This window comes from Ursus maritimus, unplaced genomic scaffold (assembly GCF_017311325.1).
Source record: "Ursus maritimus isolate PB19 unplaced genomic scaffold, ASM1731132v1 scaffold_19, whole genome shotgun sequence".
Taxonomy (NCBI): domain Eukaryota; kingdom Metazoa; phylum Chordata; class Mammalia; order Carnivora; family Ursidae; genus Ursus; species Ursus maritimus.
The window spans coordinates 23,611,430-23,630,101 of record NW_024424341.1 but is presented as its reverse complement, the minus strand read 5'-3'; the positions used below and the strand labels follow the sequence as shown (position 1 = coordinate 23,630,101).

The following is an 18,672-nucleotide window of genomic DNA, read 5'->3' as shown; positions in this document are numbered from 1 at the left end:
AGTCCCAAGATGGGGGGGGGCACGGGTGTCCCAGTGCGTGATGGCTCCAGCCCAGGTGTGCCAGACCCGGTTTCCACGCAGGCTGCAGGGGCGCAGGCCCTCCGGGAAGGGCAGGGTTAAGAGTGCATTCCAGCTGCCGGGGAAGAAGGGGGACGGGGGAGGGGAGCGCGAAGAAGAGAAACAGACCCGGTCTGTCTGTCGGAGACACAAAGCACGGTACACAAAGGGGGCCCGAAAGGGGCGAAGGGGGCTGCCCGGGGCACGGCTCATCCCCACACCTGCGCGGGGGTTGGGGGAGGAATGTGGACGACGCATTCCTTTGCTGGGGCCAGTGGGGGAGCTTCCCACGTCCGGGCTGGGTGAGGAGCTCAGCCGCCCCGCACCCCGAAGGCGGTCTAGGTAAGCCGCCGCAGCGGGGCAAGGAGGCGTTGGAGGTCAGAGGGCGCTATGCTCTCCATCCTTCTCTGTCCGCCATCCACCCCCACGCTAGCCCCCGAGATGCTTTCTGCGCCTTCTCCATGCCCCAGACCGAGCCAGCGGCGCCAGAAATTCCCCTGCCCCGGCCTGGGCACCCCTCGCGCCGACCACACTGAAGCGGCCCACGTGCGGCCCCCGGGCCCGCGGTTCCACCGGGGTCCCTCAGGGAAAGTCTTACCTTTCCTCTGCGCCTGGCCGGACTCCAGGTCCGCGCCTCCCGCTTCCAACGTCACTTCAGCTTTCCCGAAGCCCGGCCGGCACGGCTCGGAGGCCACGCAAAGCAGCCAGCAAACCTGCGCCTGAGGGAAAAGGGGGAAGCTGGGTCACAGGCGTACCCGGTTCTGCATACCCATCCTGATATTCCTCACGGGGCTTGCCGGGCCACCTTGGTCCCAAGGAGCCCAGCAACTCTGTGTCCTCGACGCCACCGCCGCGTGCGGATCCGCCCAGCTGGAACGCCCCGGCCCGGCAAGGGCAAGGCAGTGGAGTACCTGAAGGAGGAGGATGAGGAGGAGGAATGCGAGAAGCCCATTAGGGAGCTCCATAGCTGGAGAACGAAGGACGAAGAAGCTGGAGCCTCCGCGGGACAGCGCTACGCTAAGCTTTCCCGGTCCCTTTGAGTGCCGCAGCCCGCGGGAGCTAGCGGAAGGGGGACCAGGTGAGAGCAGGTGGGTGCTGATTGGTCCGGCGCCGCAGGTCCCGCCCCCTCGCAGGTGGGGCCGCGCCCGGCGTAGAGGAGACGCCCACGGTATACTCTTGTATTCGTTTTATTGCGGCAATTCCGAAATGGCCACGGGCTTTTCCGCGGCTGCACCCAGCAGGGACCCAGGCTCTATCTCACAGGTTCTGGGTTCGAGGGGAAAAAAAAAAAAAAAAAAAAAACCACCCCGCTCCTCAGTCTCCACAGCACTCGAAGAAAAATGTTTTTGAGCCTTGCGGTGGGAAGTGGGATAAATGTGGAGACGCATCTGAACCCGACTGGAAAAGAGGCGTCCCATTCATACTCCCCCAAGGCACTCTATTATACAAAGCTTTGATGGAGGCCGGGTGTGTCCTCCCCACACCCGGCTACAGTGGGGGCTGTCCCCTGCCTCCTTCTCCACCTCCCATGCCAGCTGGCTCTGAGAACACAGGAGTAAGGTTTAAAACTGGCAGTGAGGTGCAGAGAGGCCGCGTTACACATTATGCTGCAACTTGCGGAAAACTCCTTAGTTCCATTGCACAGCCCAACAAATGGAGGCTAGGAGAGAAGGCCCCAGTTTGGAGGCTGTCGTGGCGCCAAAGGGGACGAACGAGGTAGATGGGCGGTTATTAGGGACCCCCCCACCCCCATTAAATACAAATGACACTTTCTCAACTTTATGTAAAATGTAAATACTTTTTTAAAAAAGTAGACATTTTTTTAAACGCGGCTGTTTTTATTGGTCTGAAATACTGAATATAATCTAAATGAAAACTGTGCACTAGCAAGCGGCCTTCCAGTGAGCCTCCCACACAAACAGCTCTCCTACCACCGCCCCCTCCCCCCACTTCTTGAAAGAAACGCGGAGGAGCTGGGATTGGTCCCTCTACTTTAGACCTGAAGTGCTTTCCTCTTCACGACACACAAGTGGGCCTCAGACACAGAAACTGTCCGGAGACCACCCTGCACGCCCCGGCCCCACCAAGTTGAGCTTTCCCAATGTCGTTGTTCCCTGAGGCCTCTCCACTTTGCCTAGCTGCCCTGAGAACCCAGGCTGACATCTCCTCGTTCCTCCCCTTCCTCCTCCCCAGCTCAGATTCAGGGGTTTGAGGAGGAGACTGGAGTCTGTAATTATAGATTCTTTGGCCCTCAAGGGCCAACCTGGTGGCCTGCCTGTCTTTCCAACCACTAGGCCTGTGGCTAAGAGGAAAACAGTTTGTGCTGCGACCCTGGCAGGCCTCTCTCCAGCTGAGCATTGGCTCTGGGGCCACCATGCCGCCAGCGTTCAAACTCGTGTTCCACCATGATTAGTACCACGGCCTCAGGAAAGTGAAATAACCTCTTTGAGGCTCAGTTCTGTATGCATTAAATGGGGCTATTATGACATCTGCCCTCTAAAGTACTAGGATTAAATGAATTAATACGTATAAACGAGGATTAAATTAATTAATACATTTAAAACGCTAAACTCAGTACCTGGCACAGAGCAACTGCCCAAACGTTGCCTGGTATTATTGCTTTAGGATCTGGCTCATTTGTCCTCCGCCTCGTGAGTGGTTTCTGTCCTTCTTAGCACCCTCACATTCCCCTAAGAAATGTAACCCTACAATTTCACGGCTGATGGTAAAAGCAAGCAATTGGCATCTGGTATTACTGGAGAGCTCGGTGATCCGGCTTTTGGTCCCAGCGGCTGGGTGTTGGGCGTGGACAATGCGCGGGAAAAGCCAGAGGCTGCTCGCTAAGCTCCAGGACTTGCTGGCTCGGTCTCCCGCAGGGGTCGCTTTCCGTGCCTGAGGGAAGGGTAGCTATGCGTGCAGGGGCGCATCGCGGCAGCGAAGGCCCCAGATGGTACCCAGTGGCTCCGCCTAGCCTCGCCTCGCAGGTTCCGCTGAGCCCGCGCCGAACCAGATGAAGCCATTAAGTGGACCGTTAAACACAGACGAGCCTCGAGATACAAGCCCTAATTAAGTAAACACCCGGCTGGAGGGCTGTTGAACGCGCTCATTTCCGCCTCCTTCTAGGGCACTCAGCATTCCGGGCGGGGGGGGGGGCGGGGAGAGGAGAGGAAGGGAGAAATTGAGAGTCAGCTCTTCTGCCTTCAATTTGGACCACGCTGCTGTCTTCCCCGTAGCTCCCCCTTGTCGTTCGTTCATTCATTCGTTCAACAAATCCTCGCTGGTAGCCTGCTATGTGCCAAGCACTGGAGATACAACAGTGAACAAAACAAGCAACTCCGCACCTTGGACCTTCCGTTCCTGACTCTGTGTGTGTGTGTGTGTGTGTGTGTGTGTGTGTGTGTGTGTACCGCGTGAGGGAGGGGGAGGGTGCGGGTTGAGGAAAATAATCAAGTAAGTAAATATATGTTAGATAATCCGTCCTGTGTAGATGAACAAAGACGAAATGGGAAGTGCCAATTCATGAGACAGAAAGTAGGGGCGCCTGGTGGGCTCAGTTGGAGCCTGTGACTCTTTTTTTTTTTTTTAAGATTTTATTTATTCATTTGAGAGAGAGAGAGCACAAGCAGAAGGAGAGGCAGAGGGGCCCGACTTGGGTCTGGATCCCAGGACTCTGAGATCGTGACCTGAGCTGAAAGCAGACGCTTAACCTTTTGAGCCACCCAGGGGCCCCAACCTTGTGACTCTTGATCTCAGGGTTGTGGGTTCAAGGCCCTCAATGAGCAAAGAGACTACTTAAAAAAACAAAAAACAAAAAACACATGAGACAGAAGGTAGGGTTAGAAATTGAACATAACGTGGGGCTCCTGGGTGGCTCAGTCGTTAAGCATCTGCCTTCGGCTCAGGGTGTGATCCCAGGGTCCTGGAACAGAGCCCCGCATCAGGCTCCTCTGCTGGGAGCCTGCTTCTTCCTCTCCCACTCCCGCTGCTTGTGTTCCCTCTCTCGCTGGCTGTCTCTCTCTCTGTCAAATAAATAAATAAAATCTTAAAAAAAAAAAAAAAAAGAAATTGAACATAACGTGATCCAGAAGATGTTTCGGTCAGGGTCCGGCAAGACACAGAATCCAGGTTGGAAGGTTCAAGTCTTATTGAGGGGCCTAGAGGAATGGGTAGGATTCAGAGAATCAAAAGAGATATCGAGGCTCCAGGGACCAACAGCAACAGAGAGGGGCAAGGGAAGGAAATAATGTCACTGAGACTTGGAAGCTGGGGGGAGCTGGAGAGTGGAGGAAGGATTACCCCTCCCAAATGCTGCTGCTATCCAGCCACGTGGCTAAGCAGGTAAGATGTAGGAAAACTCCAACATCTTTCTCCTTTTGCCATTCATCTCCTGGCAGCACCTCCCTGGGCCAAACCCACCCAAAAGCCTGAGGGCAGGAAAGCCCAGGTGGTATGGTCTCTAGGGGTCATTTTCTCCAGTCACAGGGCAGGATGGGACAAGCAGAAAATGGTTGAGGGGTGGGTGAGCAATGGGGAAAGCCAAGAGGCCTCACTGAGAAATGGACATTTGAACAGTACCTGAAGGAAGTGAAGAAGCAAGTTACAGTAAGAATATCTGAAGAAAGTATTCCAGGCCAACAAATCCAAGCAAAGGCCCTGAGGCAGTAGATTACTTGGGACAGGGGGAAAAAAAAAAAGCCAGAATGTCTGGAGTAGAGTGACAAGTAGGAAATGAGTCAGAGTTGGGAGGGTGGGGAACAAATCTTGCAGAGCATCATAGGCCATTGTAAGAACTCACTGAATGGGAGGGGAGGAAGACCCTGGAGGCTGTGAGCAGAGGCGTGGGCTTGAGACCACAGGGAATGAGGGTAGAAGCTGGGAGGTCAGTTGGGATCCTACTGCAACCATCCAGGCAGAAACCAAAACAGCTTGGTTTAGGGTGGACATTGTAGAAGGGATAAGAAATTATCAGATTAAAAAACACCCAGAAAATAACAAGTGTTGGCTATGATGTTGAAAAATTGGGATGCTTGTGCACTGTGGGTGGGAATGGAAAATGGTACAGCCACTATGGAAAACAGCATGGCAGTTACTACAAAAATTAAAAATAGAATTTCCATATGATCTAGCAATTCCACTTCGGGTTACATACTCAAAAGAATTGAAAGCAGGGACTCAAAGAGATATTTGAACATCCATGTTCATAGCATTATTTGCAATAGCCAAGAGGCAGGAGCAATCCAAGCGTCCATCCACAGATGAATAAATAAACAAAATGTTCACTAAGTAGAGAGTTTCAGTTTTGTATGATGAAAAGAGTTCTGTGGATGGATGGTGGTGATAGCTGCACGACAACGTGAATGTACTTAATGCCGCTGAACTGTATATGAATTTTGCCATGATTTTTAAAAAGTTACTAAAAAAGCAATTAGATACTGGGTATATTTTATTTTATTTTTTAAAGATTTTATTTATTCATTTGTTAGAGAGTACAAGCACAAGCAGGGGGAGCAGCAGGGAGAGGGAGAAGCAGGCTCCCCGCTGAGCAAGGAGCCCGATGCGTGACTCAATCCCAGGACCCTGGGATCATGGCCTGAGCTGAAGGCAGATGCTTAACCAACTGAGCCACCCAGGTGTCCCATAGATCCGGAATATATTTTAAAGCTATTGCCAGGGTGCCTGGCTGGCTCAGTCAGTAGAACATTCGATTCTTGATCTTGGGGTTGGAAGATAGAGCCCCAAGTTGGGCTTAGAGATTACTTAAAAAAAATTTTTTTTTTAAATAAAGATATTGCCAACAATAAGATTGGCCAAAGGATTGGATATGGGTACGAGAGCAAGAGTAGGTCAAGGATGACTCCAGAGATTGGGGCCTGAGCAACCAGCAGGATAGCAATGCCATTTCTTGAGTTTGGGAAGGTATGTGTAGTAGACACTGTCAGGGTACTGCTCAGATCCTCCCTGGGATCCCTTTAATAGTTTCTGAGCTCCCCTTTCTCAGTTTGTGTGTGCTGATGCTCTTAGTAGCCTGCACGCGTGACTCTGTTCAGAGACCTGCCCCTCTGCTATTGCCCCTTTCCCTCTGCTCCTCCCCCTGCTCATCTTCTCTCTGTCTCTCTCTCAAGTAAATAAATAAATACATCTGGGGCACCTGGGTGGCTCAGTTGGTTAGGTATCTGCCTTCGGCTCAGCTTGTGGTCCCAGGGTCCTGCTCCATAGGGAGTGTGCTTCTCCCTCTGCCCCTCCCCACCACTCATGCTTGTGCTGTCTCTCTCTCTCTCTCTGTCTGAAAGAAAGAAAGAAATTTAAGTCAACCCTTAAATTGTATTTATTGTCCCTCTCCCCTCATTGAGGGTATCCTCAGTGAAAGATAGGGGTTTTTCCTGTTTTGTTTACAGTTGTACCCTCAGTGCATAGAACAGCCTAGCAAAAAATACTCAAATATTTATTGAATGGATGAAATCAACAAGATGTGGGGCGCCTGGGTGGCTCAGCCGGTTAAGTATCTGCTTTCAGCTCAGGTCATGATCCCAGGGTCCTGGGATCGAGTCCCACATTGGGCTCCTTGCTCAGCGGGGAGCCTGCTTCTCCCTCTACCTGCCAGTCCCCCTGCGTGTGCTCTCTCCCTCCCTCTCTCTCTCTATCAAGTAAATAAAATGAAATCTTAAAAAAAAAAAGAAATCAACAAGATGTAACTGATAAGCATCTGACAGGGTGCTAGATGCATGGTAAAAGCAAAACCAGTGTGGGTTGCCTGGCCCACCTCGCAGAGCTGAGGTGAGATCCAGTGAGCTAACATATGGCTAAGTGTTTAGCAAAGTATCATACAAATAATACAAGTCATAATAAAATCAACTACTACCATTTCTTGAGCACACACCAGATTCAGACTCTGTACTAATCACTTTCATGCAGGAACTCATTCGAATCCTCACAACTTTGCACAGTAGTCCATATTATTCCCTCTCACAGAAGAGGAAACTGGGGTTAAGTCCCTTGCCCAAGACCACACACTTAGGCAGAGGCAAAGCCACAGTGTAACCCAGTTCTGCCTCACTCCAAAACACACTGCCTGAACCAGTTGCCAACCTGCTATCCATCAATATTTGCTGGAAGAATGAATTTGTTAAGCAGGTCTTTGGTATATTAGGAAGAATTCCATAAGATCCAATCCTTTCTCTTAAAAACCTCTTAAAATAAACATATTTGCCCCTGGTTCAAGGTTAAATTCTGGGTCCTGCAAGAAACATTTAGAAAGAGCTTTTCTGCCCATTTTTGGTAGCAAAATTCCCAGATCTCCCCTCCCACACAGCACACTTAGGGGGATGTGTCCCAAAGACAAGCGGGTATTTTGCAGTCTTTTTCTAGGAAGTAGCCTTAAAACTGGGTGAGGCCCTATTTCCTGTCCCTCCCCTCCACTGCCCAGTGCTCTGCACAAATGATTCCATAGTCTTACTTCTTTATTTCTCTGGGACCCCCCTTTTTGTCTGGTGATGTCACTGGCCAGCTCCTTCCATCTATCACTTCTGAAGCCTGCAAGGTGCTGAGGCAGCTGATCCCCAGCAAGAAACCTGAGCCATATACCTTCCCTTTCCTTGAGTCTTGGGAGGGGCTGTGCTGCCTTCAGCATCAGTGAATTTTTGCCAAGGCCTGAGCTGTCAGTTTCCAGAGATCAGAGGCCAAGCATTTATGTATGTGTGCACACTGAGCGCACAGAATCAATGAATCAATAAGCACTCACAAAGCCCCGAAGACCCGTGGTTGGCTAAGGTACAGAAACTTTGAGAACTTTATGGCCAAAAAGGGCCTTAAAGAAAATAATAATAATAATAATAATAATAATAACAACAACAACAACAAAATAATAATAATAATAATCTGTCCTCAAAGACATTCTTCATCCTTCCCCTGAGAGGCATGGGTGACCTGCAGATTAGGTTTCCCAGGCTCACTTGAGAGATGACTTCCTGCTGGGGTCAGCCAATGGGAAGCACTAGTGGGAGACTGGAGGATGGGACAATGGAAAAGCCAGGGTATTTATTCTCCTGCAGCGTCTTGGCAATGGCTGTGTCCTGTCTATAGCTCCAGCTGTGGGTCCAGGTTCTGCCAGACTCTGGGCTCCAGTAACACCACTTTTTCCGTCTCTTCTTCCTGCTAAGTGGTGGATGACTTCTTGCTGCCTAATCTATAGGATGCATCACTGTCCCCTATATGGCTTCTCAGCCTCTCCATCTCCTCTGCACTAAGTTCCCTCTACCTTCGAGACTCACAGTGGTTTTGCCTTCCCTATTGGACCTTGACTAATAGAATAGTTAAAACTTACACAGTTCTTACTACGGGCCAGTAAATGTTCTAAGTGCATTATAGAAATTAACTTACTCAATTCCACCGTCTGAGGAATGATTACATTTTACAGATTATATTTTACACTTACATTTTACAAAACTGAGGCACAGAGAATTTGATCTACCCTAAGTAACATCCCAAATCTGGATACATATCAAAAATTGCCCAGGAAGCCGATTAAAAAGAAAGGAAGCGATGGATGCCATCCTAGCCCTACTGAATCAGACTGGCCAGTCCATGGGGCCCAGGAATCTGGATATTTAAATGTTCCCCAGGTGATTCTGATGCAGCTAACCCAGCACCCCTCCATGAACTGGTATTCAGGAAACCCTGACCTTGTTTTGGTGATGAGGACACCCAGACCCAGAACAAGAAAGTGACCTGCCCATGGTGGCATAGCAAGCTCTAGGGCAGACAAAAACACTGCCAAGGACAGCGCCTTCAAGGTCACATGGCTGGTTTCTGATATTTGGACTTGCTTTCCCTAGGATTCATTGGAAGCCACTTATTATTAGAAATGTTTTGGAAAATTCAGCATGTAAACAGACATATGTGTAGGATTGCTGAGCAGCTGAGCAGTGTTTAAAAAGAAAAAAAAAGAGGCAGTTTAATCCACTTAATCTTATTTTCAGTCTTTTCTGAATAACTTCAGGGAGTTCATTAATCCTCCCTCCATTCTAACCTTCCCCATTCCTTTTTTTTTTTTTTTTTTTAAGATTTTATTTATTCATTCGACAGAGATAGAGACAGCCAGCAAGAGAGGGAACACAAGCAGGGGGAGTGGGAGAGGAAGAAGCAGGCTCATAGTGGAAGAGCCTGATGTGGGGCTCGATCCCATAATGCCAGGATCACGCCCTGAGCTGAAGGCAGACACTCAACCGCTGTGCCACCCAGGCGCCCCATAACCTTCCCCATTCTGACAAAGACTGTGGTTGAGCCAAGAATCTATACTTTTTAAAGGGGGCCTAAGGTGATCTGACAATTTGGAAAATACGATCAAAATCCAAAAAGCCCAGAAACTAAATGGAGTTTGTAAGAACCAACCCCATAAGGGCTGGATTTTTGTCTCCTCCCTGCACCCCACTGCTATATTCCCAGCACCAACAACAGTGCCTGGCACACAGTAGCTGCTTAATAAATATTTATTGAATGAAATAAGAGTAATACTTTTTCTTGCAATTTGAAAATATCTTCTGTACAGTTATTCCCTGATCCCCACAATGGACAGAATAAATACCAGAGTCCTCATTTCACAGAAGACAAAACTGAGTTCAGAGAGACCGGGTGACTTACCAGGTCACACAGCTAATGACAAGTGCTAGAAGCTCTGTCCATGAAATTCTCCCCGCCCAGCTGATGGTGACGAGGACGAACACAAGTGGGAAGATGCAAATATGAATGAAGAATAAGCTATCAGACTTCAGCCCAAATAAGTTGATAAGGGTAAGAAATTCTAGCGTGTCACTGGAGGAGGATATTGGAGGCTCAAAAATTCCAGAGGGCACACAAACATATCTCTGGACTCTGAACTTCAGCCATTAGTTCAAGCAGCCCTTGCTTGCCTGCTTTATCGGTAATAGTAACTGCCCCTATTCCATGTTGTTAAAGGTGAAATGCTTTACACCTCTTATTCTATCATCTCTCTCCTGGATGACTGAGATAGCCTTCTGTAGACTCCCTCCGTCTGTTTTCTGCATTACTGTCAGACCGATCATTTAAGACTGCCAAGTCTTGGGGGCCTGGGTGGTTCAGTCAGCTAAGCATCCAACTCTTGATTTCAGCTCAGGTCATGATCTCAGGGTCATGTGATGGAGCCTCCCCCTCCATCCCAGCATCTGGGCCCTGCGCTCAGCTCAGCAGGATAGTCTGCTTCCTCCTCCTCCCTCTCCCTCTCCCCCGACCTCTAAAATAAATTAAAAAATCTTTGAAAAAATGAAACTGCCAAGTCTGATCATTTTGTCTCTCTGATTAAAATCCCTAAAGGCCTCCCCACTGTGCTCTGTCAAGATTCTGCCTGGTCTAGTCCCCACTTACCTCCCCATTCATTACACTGAAGAAATATTAATTGAGGGCCAACCACGTGTCAGATTCTATTTTGCACATTGGGGATGCAGCAGTAAATCAAACAAAGCCCTTGCTTTCATGGAGTTTATATTTAAAAAGTAAATAAGTAAACAACCAAGATAATTACAGACTATTGAAAGTGCTAAAATAGGGGCGCCTGGGTGGCTCAGTCGGTTAAGCGTCTGCCTTCAGCTCAGGTCATGATCCTAGGGTCCTGGGATTGAGCCCTGCATTGAGCTCCCTGCTCCACAGGGAGTCTGCTTCTCTCTCTCCCTCTGCTACTCTCTCTCTCTCTCTTTCAAATAAATAAAATCCTTTAAAAAAAGAAAGAAAGTACTAAGATGGAAATAAAGTAACAAGATAATCTCTGGGGAAGCCCATTTTTAATAGAATGGTCAGGACAGATGTTCTGAGAAGACAACACTGAAGGTAAGACCTGAAGGTTGGAAAGGAGCCAGTCATGGAAAAGTTGGAGAAAGTATTCCAGGCAGAAGGAACAGCAGGTGCAAAGGTCCTGAGGTAAGCAACTTCCAGAAACCAGGAACAAAGAAGTCGGTGTGGCTGAAGCAGAATGAAAGAAAGTTACTGACGAATTTTAAGCAGAGGAATATGGCCTGATTTATATTTTGTAACAATCCTTCTGGCTTCTGTGTAAAAATGAATTGGAGGCAGGAGGAATGAAAGTAAGGGACAAGAGTGGAGGCTGGCGCTGGACCCAGAAAAGAGATGACAAACTTGCTTGGGACTGTAGGAGAAGATGGAGTAGAGTGGTCAGATTTCTGATAGAGCTTTCGGATGACACTGACAAGACTTGACAATCAATTGATTTTGAGGCTGAAGGAAAGGAGGAGATGGTGTATTTATGGAGAAAGAATCAGGTGCAGGAGGAATCAAGAGTTCCATCTGGATTGTGAAGTTGGAGCTAGTCGGACGCAGATGTTGAGTTCACCATGAACCATGGATGGGTATCTCCAAACAGATGATAATTAAACACACTGGATTAGCCCTGATGCGCTCTGACATTTGAAGACTGGGCAGAGGAGGAGGGACTAAGAGAGGTGAAAGGAAAACCAGAAGATCGAAGTCCATAAATGAAAGGGTTTCAGAAAAGAGGAGGTGATCAGCTTGGTCAAAGCTGCTGGGAGGCCATGAAAGCTGTGGTCAGGGATATGTCCATTGAATTTTGCTGCTTGAGGTCATTGGGAGCACAGTTTCACGGGAGAATCAACCCAGAAAGCAGACTGGCTTAGACAGAACAGTAAATTAGGGGTGAGGAAGCATGTACAGACAATTCTTTTCAAGTTTTCCTTCAACGGGGGTGTAGCTGCAGGTGTGTGTGGAGCCAAGTGAGGGTATGTTGTTTTTTAGACAGAATTTACTAGAACCATATTCTCCAAATTTCAGTCATTGAAGAATCGTCTTTGTTTCTGCCCCATCCTTAAGCCACAGATACGCTATACTTAAAATTAGACTTAAAATTAACTCACTATTAGGGGTGTCTGGATGGCTCAGTCAGAATTTCAAGGAAATTTGTTGTTGTTCTTGTTGTTGTTATGGTCCATGTGATTTAAAACCATCTAATACCAGCACTATACTCTGAGAAATACTTCTTAGAACATTTCTTTTTTTTTATTGAGAAATAACTTATGCTTAGTTGAGTGAGCAAATCTTAAATTTAGAGCTTGAATAATTTTTGCATATGTACATACCAGTGTAACCATCACGCAGTCCAAGCTCAAGAGTCTTCTTTTCTTTTCTTTTTTCTTTTTTTTTTTTTTAAGATTTTATTTACTGGGGAGGCTGAGTGGCTAAGTCGTTAAGCATCTGCCTTCTGCTCAGGTCATGATCCCGGGGTCCTGGGATCAAGCCCTGCATGGGGCTCCTTGTTCAGTGGGAAGCCTGCTTCTCCCTCGCCCTCTGCCTTTCGCTCCCCCTGTTACTCTCTCTCTCTGTCAAATAAATAAATAAAAATCTTAAGATTTTAAGAGAGAGAAAGCACGCACCAACAGGGGGAAGGAGAAGCAGGTTCCCCGCCTAGCAAGGAGCCCAATGTGGGGCTCAATCCCAGGAACCTGGGGTCATGACCTGAGCTGAAGGCAGAGGCTCAACCCACTGAGCCACCCAGGTGTCCCAAACTCAAGAATTTTCTAGCAAGGAGGCCCAGGGTCAGCCTTCAAGCATAACAAAGTTTGTGTCCTCATGGAATTAACAGTTTGCTCCTCATAATATTCCTAGTGCCTAGCACAGTGCTAGTATATAATAGGTGTTCTCTCTCTTTCTTCTTTTTTGGTTTATATATATATATATATATTTTTTTTTTTTCTATTAGTTTTCTACAAAGAAGATATGTTATTTGTGAGTTAAAAACCAGTCCTACCCAGGGCACCTGACTGGCTCAGTTGGTAGAGCATCAGACTCTTGATCTCGGGGTTGTGAATTTGAACCCCACATTGGGTATAGAGATTACCTAAAAATAAAATCTTTTAAAAACAAAACAGTCTTATCTGAACTCCAGTTTTCCAGAGGGTCTAATCCAGAACTTATCAATGAAAACCAGAAAGAACAACATCAGGATCTCCCTTTGGATGTAAAACCCTGGACTGAGAAGAGAAAAGCGTCCAAACAGAAGTATTCAGGAGCAGCTCTCCTGACTCCAAGCCCCTACCTACTAATCTGTATTCTGTAGGTCTTTGTTCTCACACCCTCACACACAATAGTTAAGGACACCAGAACCAATTCACTGAAACAGGGACAGCAAGACAAAACATCACCCATGAGTCTTTAAAAATTTAAAGAGTCTGATAAAGTCCTCCATTTGGCATCTGCCACGGAAGGAAATCGCCTCTGGCATGTGCCTCTGTTGTGTTCCCCTTTTCCAGACACCTTCTGTACAAACACTCCTCCCCTCAGCTGCTTGTAGGAGAGGGTGTCAGGGCCCCTTGCGGGAGGAGTTGGAGGATGGGGAAACCCCTTCTGTTCAGACGAGTGAAACTAATGAGTTGATACTCTCCAAGCACGTTGAGGATCAAAGCTGGAGATCTGAAACTTTGGCAAGAATACAGCCACCTGTGGGCATGGGTGGGCCCAAGTTGAGAGGCCCTGGAGAGCAGTGCCGGGGGCTGTGCACACCTGGCTGAGCCTGCCTGCGACAAGACAGGTGTCAGGGCTGGCTAGAGAAGGCCAGGTCCCCAAGCTGCATGCAGGAAGGAAGAATTTGGAACCATTGTAATTAAATTAATTACAGGAATTGGGAGGGGGGAGGTGGAAGTAAAGGACAAGAAAGAAGAAAACATTCCCATGAAAACAAATTAACCAATGTTAGAGTTTTAGCTTTAGTTTGCTCCCAAAATGGTGCAACCAGTGTCCTTTTTGTATGATAAGAAATAAGAATATTGTGATTAAAGCAAGAATACTTGATTTCTACTTAGAAACCCATTCCCATCTTTACCTTCAAAGAGGCAAACCCTCTGAGGTGGTTTATATGCTCCTCCCTACATTTAAAAATACTTTTACATAATTGTAATAGCCTGACAACTTGCTTTTTCCATACAATCTTATTTTTAAGAATTGTCCAATTTGATATACACGAATTTACTCCTTTATCACGTCCAGCACATGCATAGACCACATTTTGTTGGTGGCCATGTAATACCAATAGCCAAAACTTAATAGCATTCCTCTCTACCAGAAACGATCCCAAGTCCTCTCTGTACATCAACCCCTTGAATTCTTCACTTAGGAGGACATAGGGATAAATCAAATTTCTCATCGTTACACAGCTGGTAAGTGACAGGGTATGATTTGGGGCCCAAGTCTGAGGCCAAAGTTCAGGCTTTTACCCACTGCACTATCCAGCCTGCCCTTGGGTTGCTTCCCAAGTTATGATATTTCAGGCAAGTGACCCCAGTATTGTATCAACTAGCTATTGCTGGGGAACAAGCCATCCCCAAAAGTAGTGGCTTGAAACAATAACGGTTTGCTATTTCTCATGATTCTGTGGGCTGACAAGATGGGTCTTCTGATCTTACCTGGACTCAGTAGCTGTGGTCAGCTGGCAGCTTGGCTAGTTGGCCTATGATGGTCTCATTCACATGTCTGGAGCCTCAGCTGGGATTTCTGGCCTTCTCTTTCCAGCTGGACTTTTTCAGAAAATGGTGGAAATGTTCCAAGAGAGTGAGAGCAGAAGCTGTAGGGTCTTGGCAACAGCCATTTCTGCTGCATTCTTTCTGTTAAAGAAAAGTCATAAGACCAGCTCTGATTCAAAGGGTGGGAAAACAGACCCCATCTTTGATGGGAGGGAATGCAAAGAATTTGTGGCCAACTTTAATCTACTAAAATAACCATTCTTATATATTCCCTTATAGTATAGGGAGTGTGTGTGTCTTTAAAGTGAGTACTAAGAAGTAGAATTGCCGGAACTGGATTTTCCAGCTTGGGTTTTCTAATTACTCAAAGATTTTTTTTATTGCAATATAATTCACATACCAAAAAATCACCATTTTAAAAGGGTGAAATCAAGAGTTTTTAGGTTGTGCCACCATCACTATTATCTAATTCCAGAACATTTTTATTCACCCAAAAAGAACCCCCTAACTCATTAATAGTCAGTCTCCACTTCCCTCCTCCTTAGCCCTGGCAAACACCTATAAATTTAACTATCTTGCACATTTCATATAAATGGAATCAGACAATATGTGGTGTTTTGTATCTGGGTTCTTAAACTTGGCATGTTTTCAAGGTTCATCCACATTGTGGCACGTAGCAGTACTTCACTCCTTTTTATGGCTGAATAATATTCCGCTGTACCGATTAACCACAATTTGTTTATCCATTCACCAGCTGATGGACATTTACGTTGTTTCTGCTTTTTGGCTACTATGACTAATACTGCTATGAACATTCACGCACAAGTTTTTGTACAAACACACATTTTCTCTTCTCTGAGATATACCTTAGAGTAGAATTGCTGGGACATATGGTAATTCTATGTTTAACTTTTTAAGGAAGTGCCAAACTAGTTTCCACAGTGGCTGAACCCATTTTACATTTCTACCAACAATTCATGAGGTTTCCAACTTCTCCAAATCTTTGCCAACATTTGTTATTTTCCATTTAAAAAAAATTATAGCCATTCTAATAGGTGTAAAGTGCTCTTTTGCTGTGATTTTGATTTGCATTTCTCTAATGAATAATGATGTCAAGCACTTTTTCATGTGCTTTTGGCCATTTGCAGGTCTTTCTTGGAGAAATGTTTACTGAAATCCTTTATCCACTTTTAAAATGGGTTGTCTTTTTATTGTTGAATTTTAAGAGTTCTTTTTCTTTTATAAAATATTTTATTTATTTATTTGACAGAGAGAGAGAGAGCACAAGCAGGGGGAGCGGCAGGCATAGGGAGAGGGACAAGCAGACTCCCCACTGAGCAAGAAGACCAATGTGGGGCTTGATCCCAGGACCCTGGGATCATGACCTGAGCTGAAGGCAGACAGTTAACCAACTGAGCCACCCAGGCACCCCAGTAAAAGTTCTTTATATATTCTAGATGGTAGACCTTAGTCAAATATATGATTTGTAAATATTTTTTTCCTGTTCTGTGGGTTGTCTTTTCACTTTCTCAATAGTGTCCTTTAAAATACACAAGTTTGTATTTTGATGAAGTCCAATTTATCCATTTTTTCTTTGACTGTTCATCCTTTTAGTGTCATATCCAAGAAATCATTACCTAATCCCAGGTTATGAAAATTTACACCTATGTTTTCTTCTAAAGGTTTTACAGTTTTAGCTCTTACATGTAGGTCTTTGATCCAATTTTAGTTCATTCTTAAATATGGTGTGAGGTAAGGGTCCAGCCTCATTTCTTTGGATATCTAAATACCATTTGCTGAAAAGACTGTTCTTTCCCTCTTGGGTAGTCTTGTGATCATTGTTGAAAATCAGTTGGGTACCATTACAATACGAAATAGTAAGAATAACAGCCAGAATCCTTGCCTTGTTCCTAGTTTGGGAATAATTCTATTATTTCACTGTTATGTATGCTGTTTGATACATGTATTATCAGGAACAGGAATTTCTCTTTAATTTGGGTTTACTAATGTTTAATCATAAATGACTATTGAATTTTATCACCTACTTTTTCCTGCAGTTATTGAGATGATCACATTTTTCTCCTTTAACCATACCACGTGCTGTATTACATTAATAGATTTTCTGTTGAAATGCCTCTGCATTCCTGGGACAACTAATTGCAATTATTTTCTATTCTGAGTTCCTTTTCTAGCTCCCTGTCTCAGATCATGCTTTGGAGGGTCAATGTCGTTTCCTGTTCTGGGTACTCATCAAAAACTCCAGTTTTTTAGTTGAAATGTTCTCTTAGAAGGTTCCGGAAGCTTGGTTTTGCTCATTAGCGATGTGGGGGGGGGGGGGCCGAGAGGCTCCAGGGCAGAGCCCAGTGCTTTAGGCTGTGTATTTGCCACAGAGGAGCCAGATGAAAGTCAGGGGCGGAGCAAGAAGCAGCCTTCCAAAGTTACCTACTTTGGTCTTTAAATAGCAGAATTAAAATTCTCTGTCCTTATCTGTAAAGTTTATTCTGTCTCATAAACATTTCTGGTGAAAAGTATAACTTTTCTCATTTCATGTTCTGAGCACTTCCTATAAGCCAGGCACTGTGCTCCGTGATTTATATACATGATTAATAATGATGCTAGCTACCATTTACTGATCCTTAACCAGGTATAGGCACTGTGCTAATCGTTCTACTGTAGTATTTCATTTAATCCCCTTACCCGCCCTATGGGGAGGTATTATCATCTCTAGTTTGCAGAAGAGGAAACTGAGGCTGAGAGAGGCTAACTTGCCAGTGGTCGTTAAGACGGAGCCAAGGTTCAAAATCAGGTTTGTCTCATTACAGAGCCTATGCCCTTAGCCGCTGCTATACGTGCTATGCACAATTAGCTTTGTCAGCCCAAACTCCCATGATCAGTATTAAGTACCGCCAGCTCCATGTGACCAGAGCGTGACCGAGCATTGCCAAGCGCGACTGGCTGGAGTCACTTGTGGTCTGATTGGTCTTGGTGTGAGGCCGTGACACTTGCTCACATGAGGTGTTCTGCAGTAACAGCTCCCTTAGGGAAACTGTGGTGTGTGCTTTTCTTTTTAAGCTTTTAAGAAATAACAGCTTTATTTGTGATGTAATTAATCTACCATATAATTGCCCAATTTAAAGTGCACAATTCAGGATTTTCTGTATATTCACAGACTTGAACAACCATCGCCATAATCAATTTTAGAATAGTTTCATCACCCCCCCCCCAAATACATCCAGAAGCTCTGTAACCATTAATAGTCCTCATTTCCTCCCAAACTCCTCACCAGCAGGGAAGCAATCTCCTTTCTGTCTATATGGATTTGCCTTTTCTGGATATTTCATCTAAATGGAATCATACAATATATGGCCTTTACTGACCGGCTTCTTTCACTTTAAATAATGTTTGAAGGCTTATCCATGTTGTAGCATATACCAGCACTTCCTTATTTCTTTTTATTTTCAAGTCAGATTCCATTGTATGGAACAGGACTGGCACTGTTCGATGTAATAGATACTTGCTGAATGAATGACCAAGTCCTTTGGTGGGATCAGCCCATCCCAAGTTGCTCTCTTTCCCCCTTTTCTCTCTTCTGATGCAAACATGTCTTAAGGCCACTCTGAGGTTCTTTGCTTTCAGCTCTCTGCTCTCAGACCAGCTAATGTCCCCACCTGGGGGTAGTGCCTGAAACCTCCTTTCAGGCTGTACTTTGGGTTAACATTTTCATACAAAAAGCCTCACATTTGTGTTTATCATCTGCCTGCCCTCTGGGTGAGCCAGGTGCACAGGAGAGAATAAAACCATCACGCCCCCAGCCACCTTCTGAGGAAGGGGCCTTGGGGTTCTTCCCGAAGACATTTCTATAAACAAAAAACTTGGGTTCATTCATTCCTTCACAGATCTGGGTTTTAAGAGCCTGAAGAACGTACAACTGGGAAGCCCCACTTTAAACCCCCCCAAACTACAAGTACAAAATTAGGTACCCAACTTTGTATTTATTCAGAATGAGAAAATAAATCAATACAAACCACAAATTTAGAAAAACTTATACCATAAACATCACAACATTTTGGAAAAATGTGATTTTTATTGATTTAAATGGTGTTGACACCCTTCTCTCACCTTT

General features: G+C 45.8%; 1 protein-coding gene across 2 annotated transcripts in view; it reads right to left on the bottom strand.

The window, feature by feature from the left end:
* The window catches only part of CDH3 (cadherin 3), a 44,595-nt gene extending 43,573 nt beyond the window's left edge, over window positions 1-1,022 (bottom strand). The window contains exons 1-2 of one of the 2 annotated variants that reach the window (XM_040633503.1): window positions 969-1,022; window positions 656-776 (exon numbers count right to left, since the gene is read on the bottom strand). In XM_040633503.1, the coding sequence (XP_040489437.1) occupies window positions 656-776; window positions 969-1,022 (175 nt within the window). The remainder of the gene's footprint in view (window positions 1-655; window positions 777-968) is intronic. The other variant, XM_008702416.1, reaches the window with a different exon arrangement.
* Between the last annotated feature and the right edge of the window lie 17,650 nt (window positions 1,023-18,672).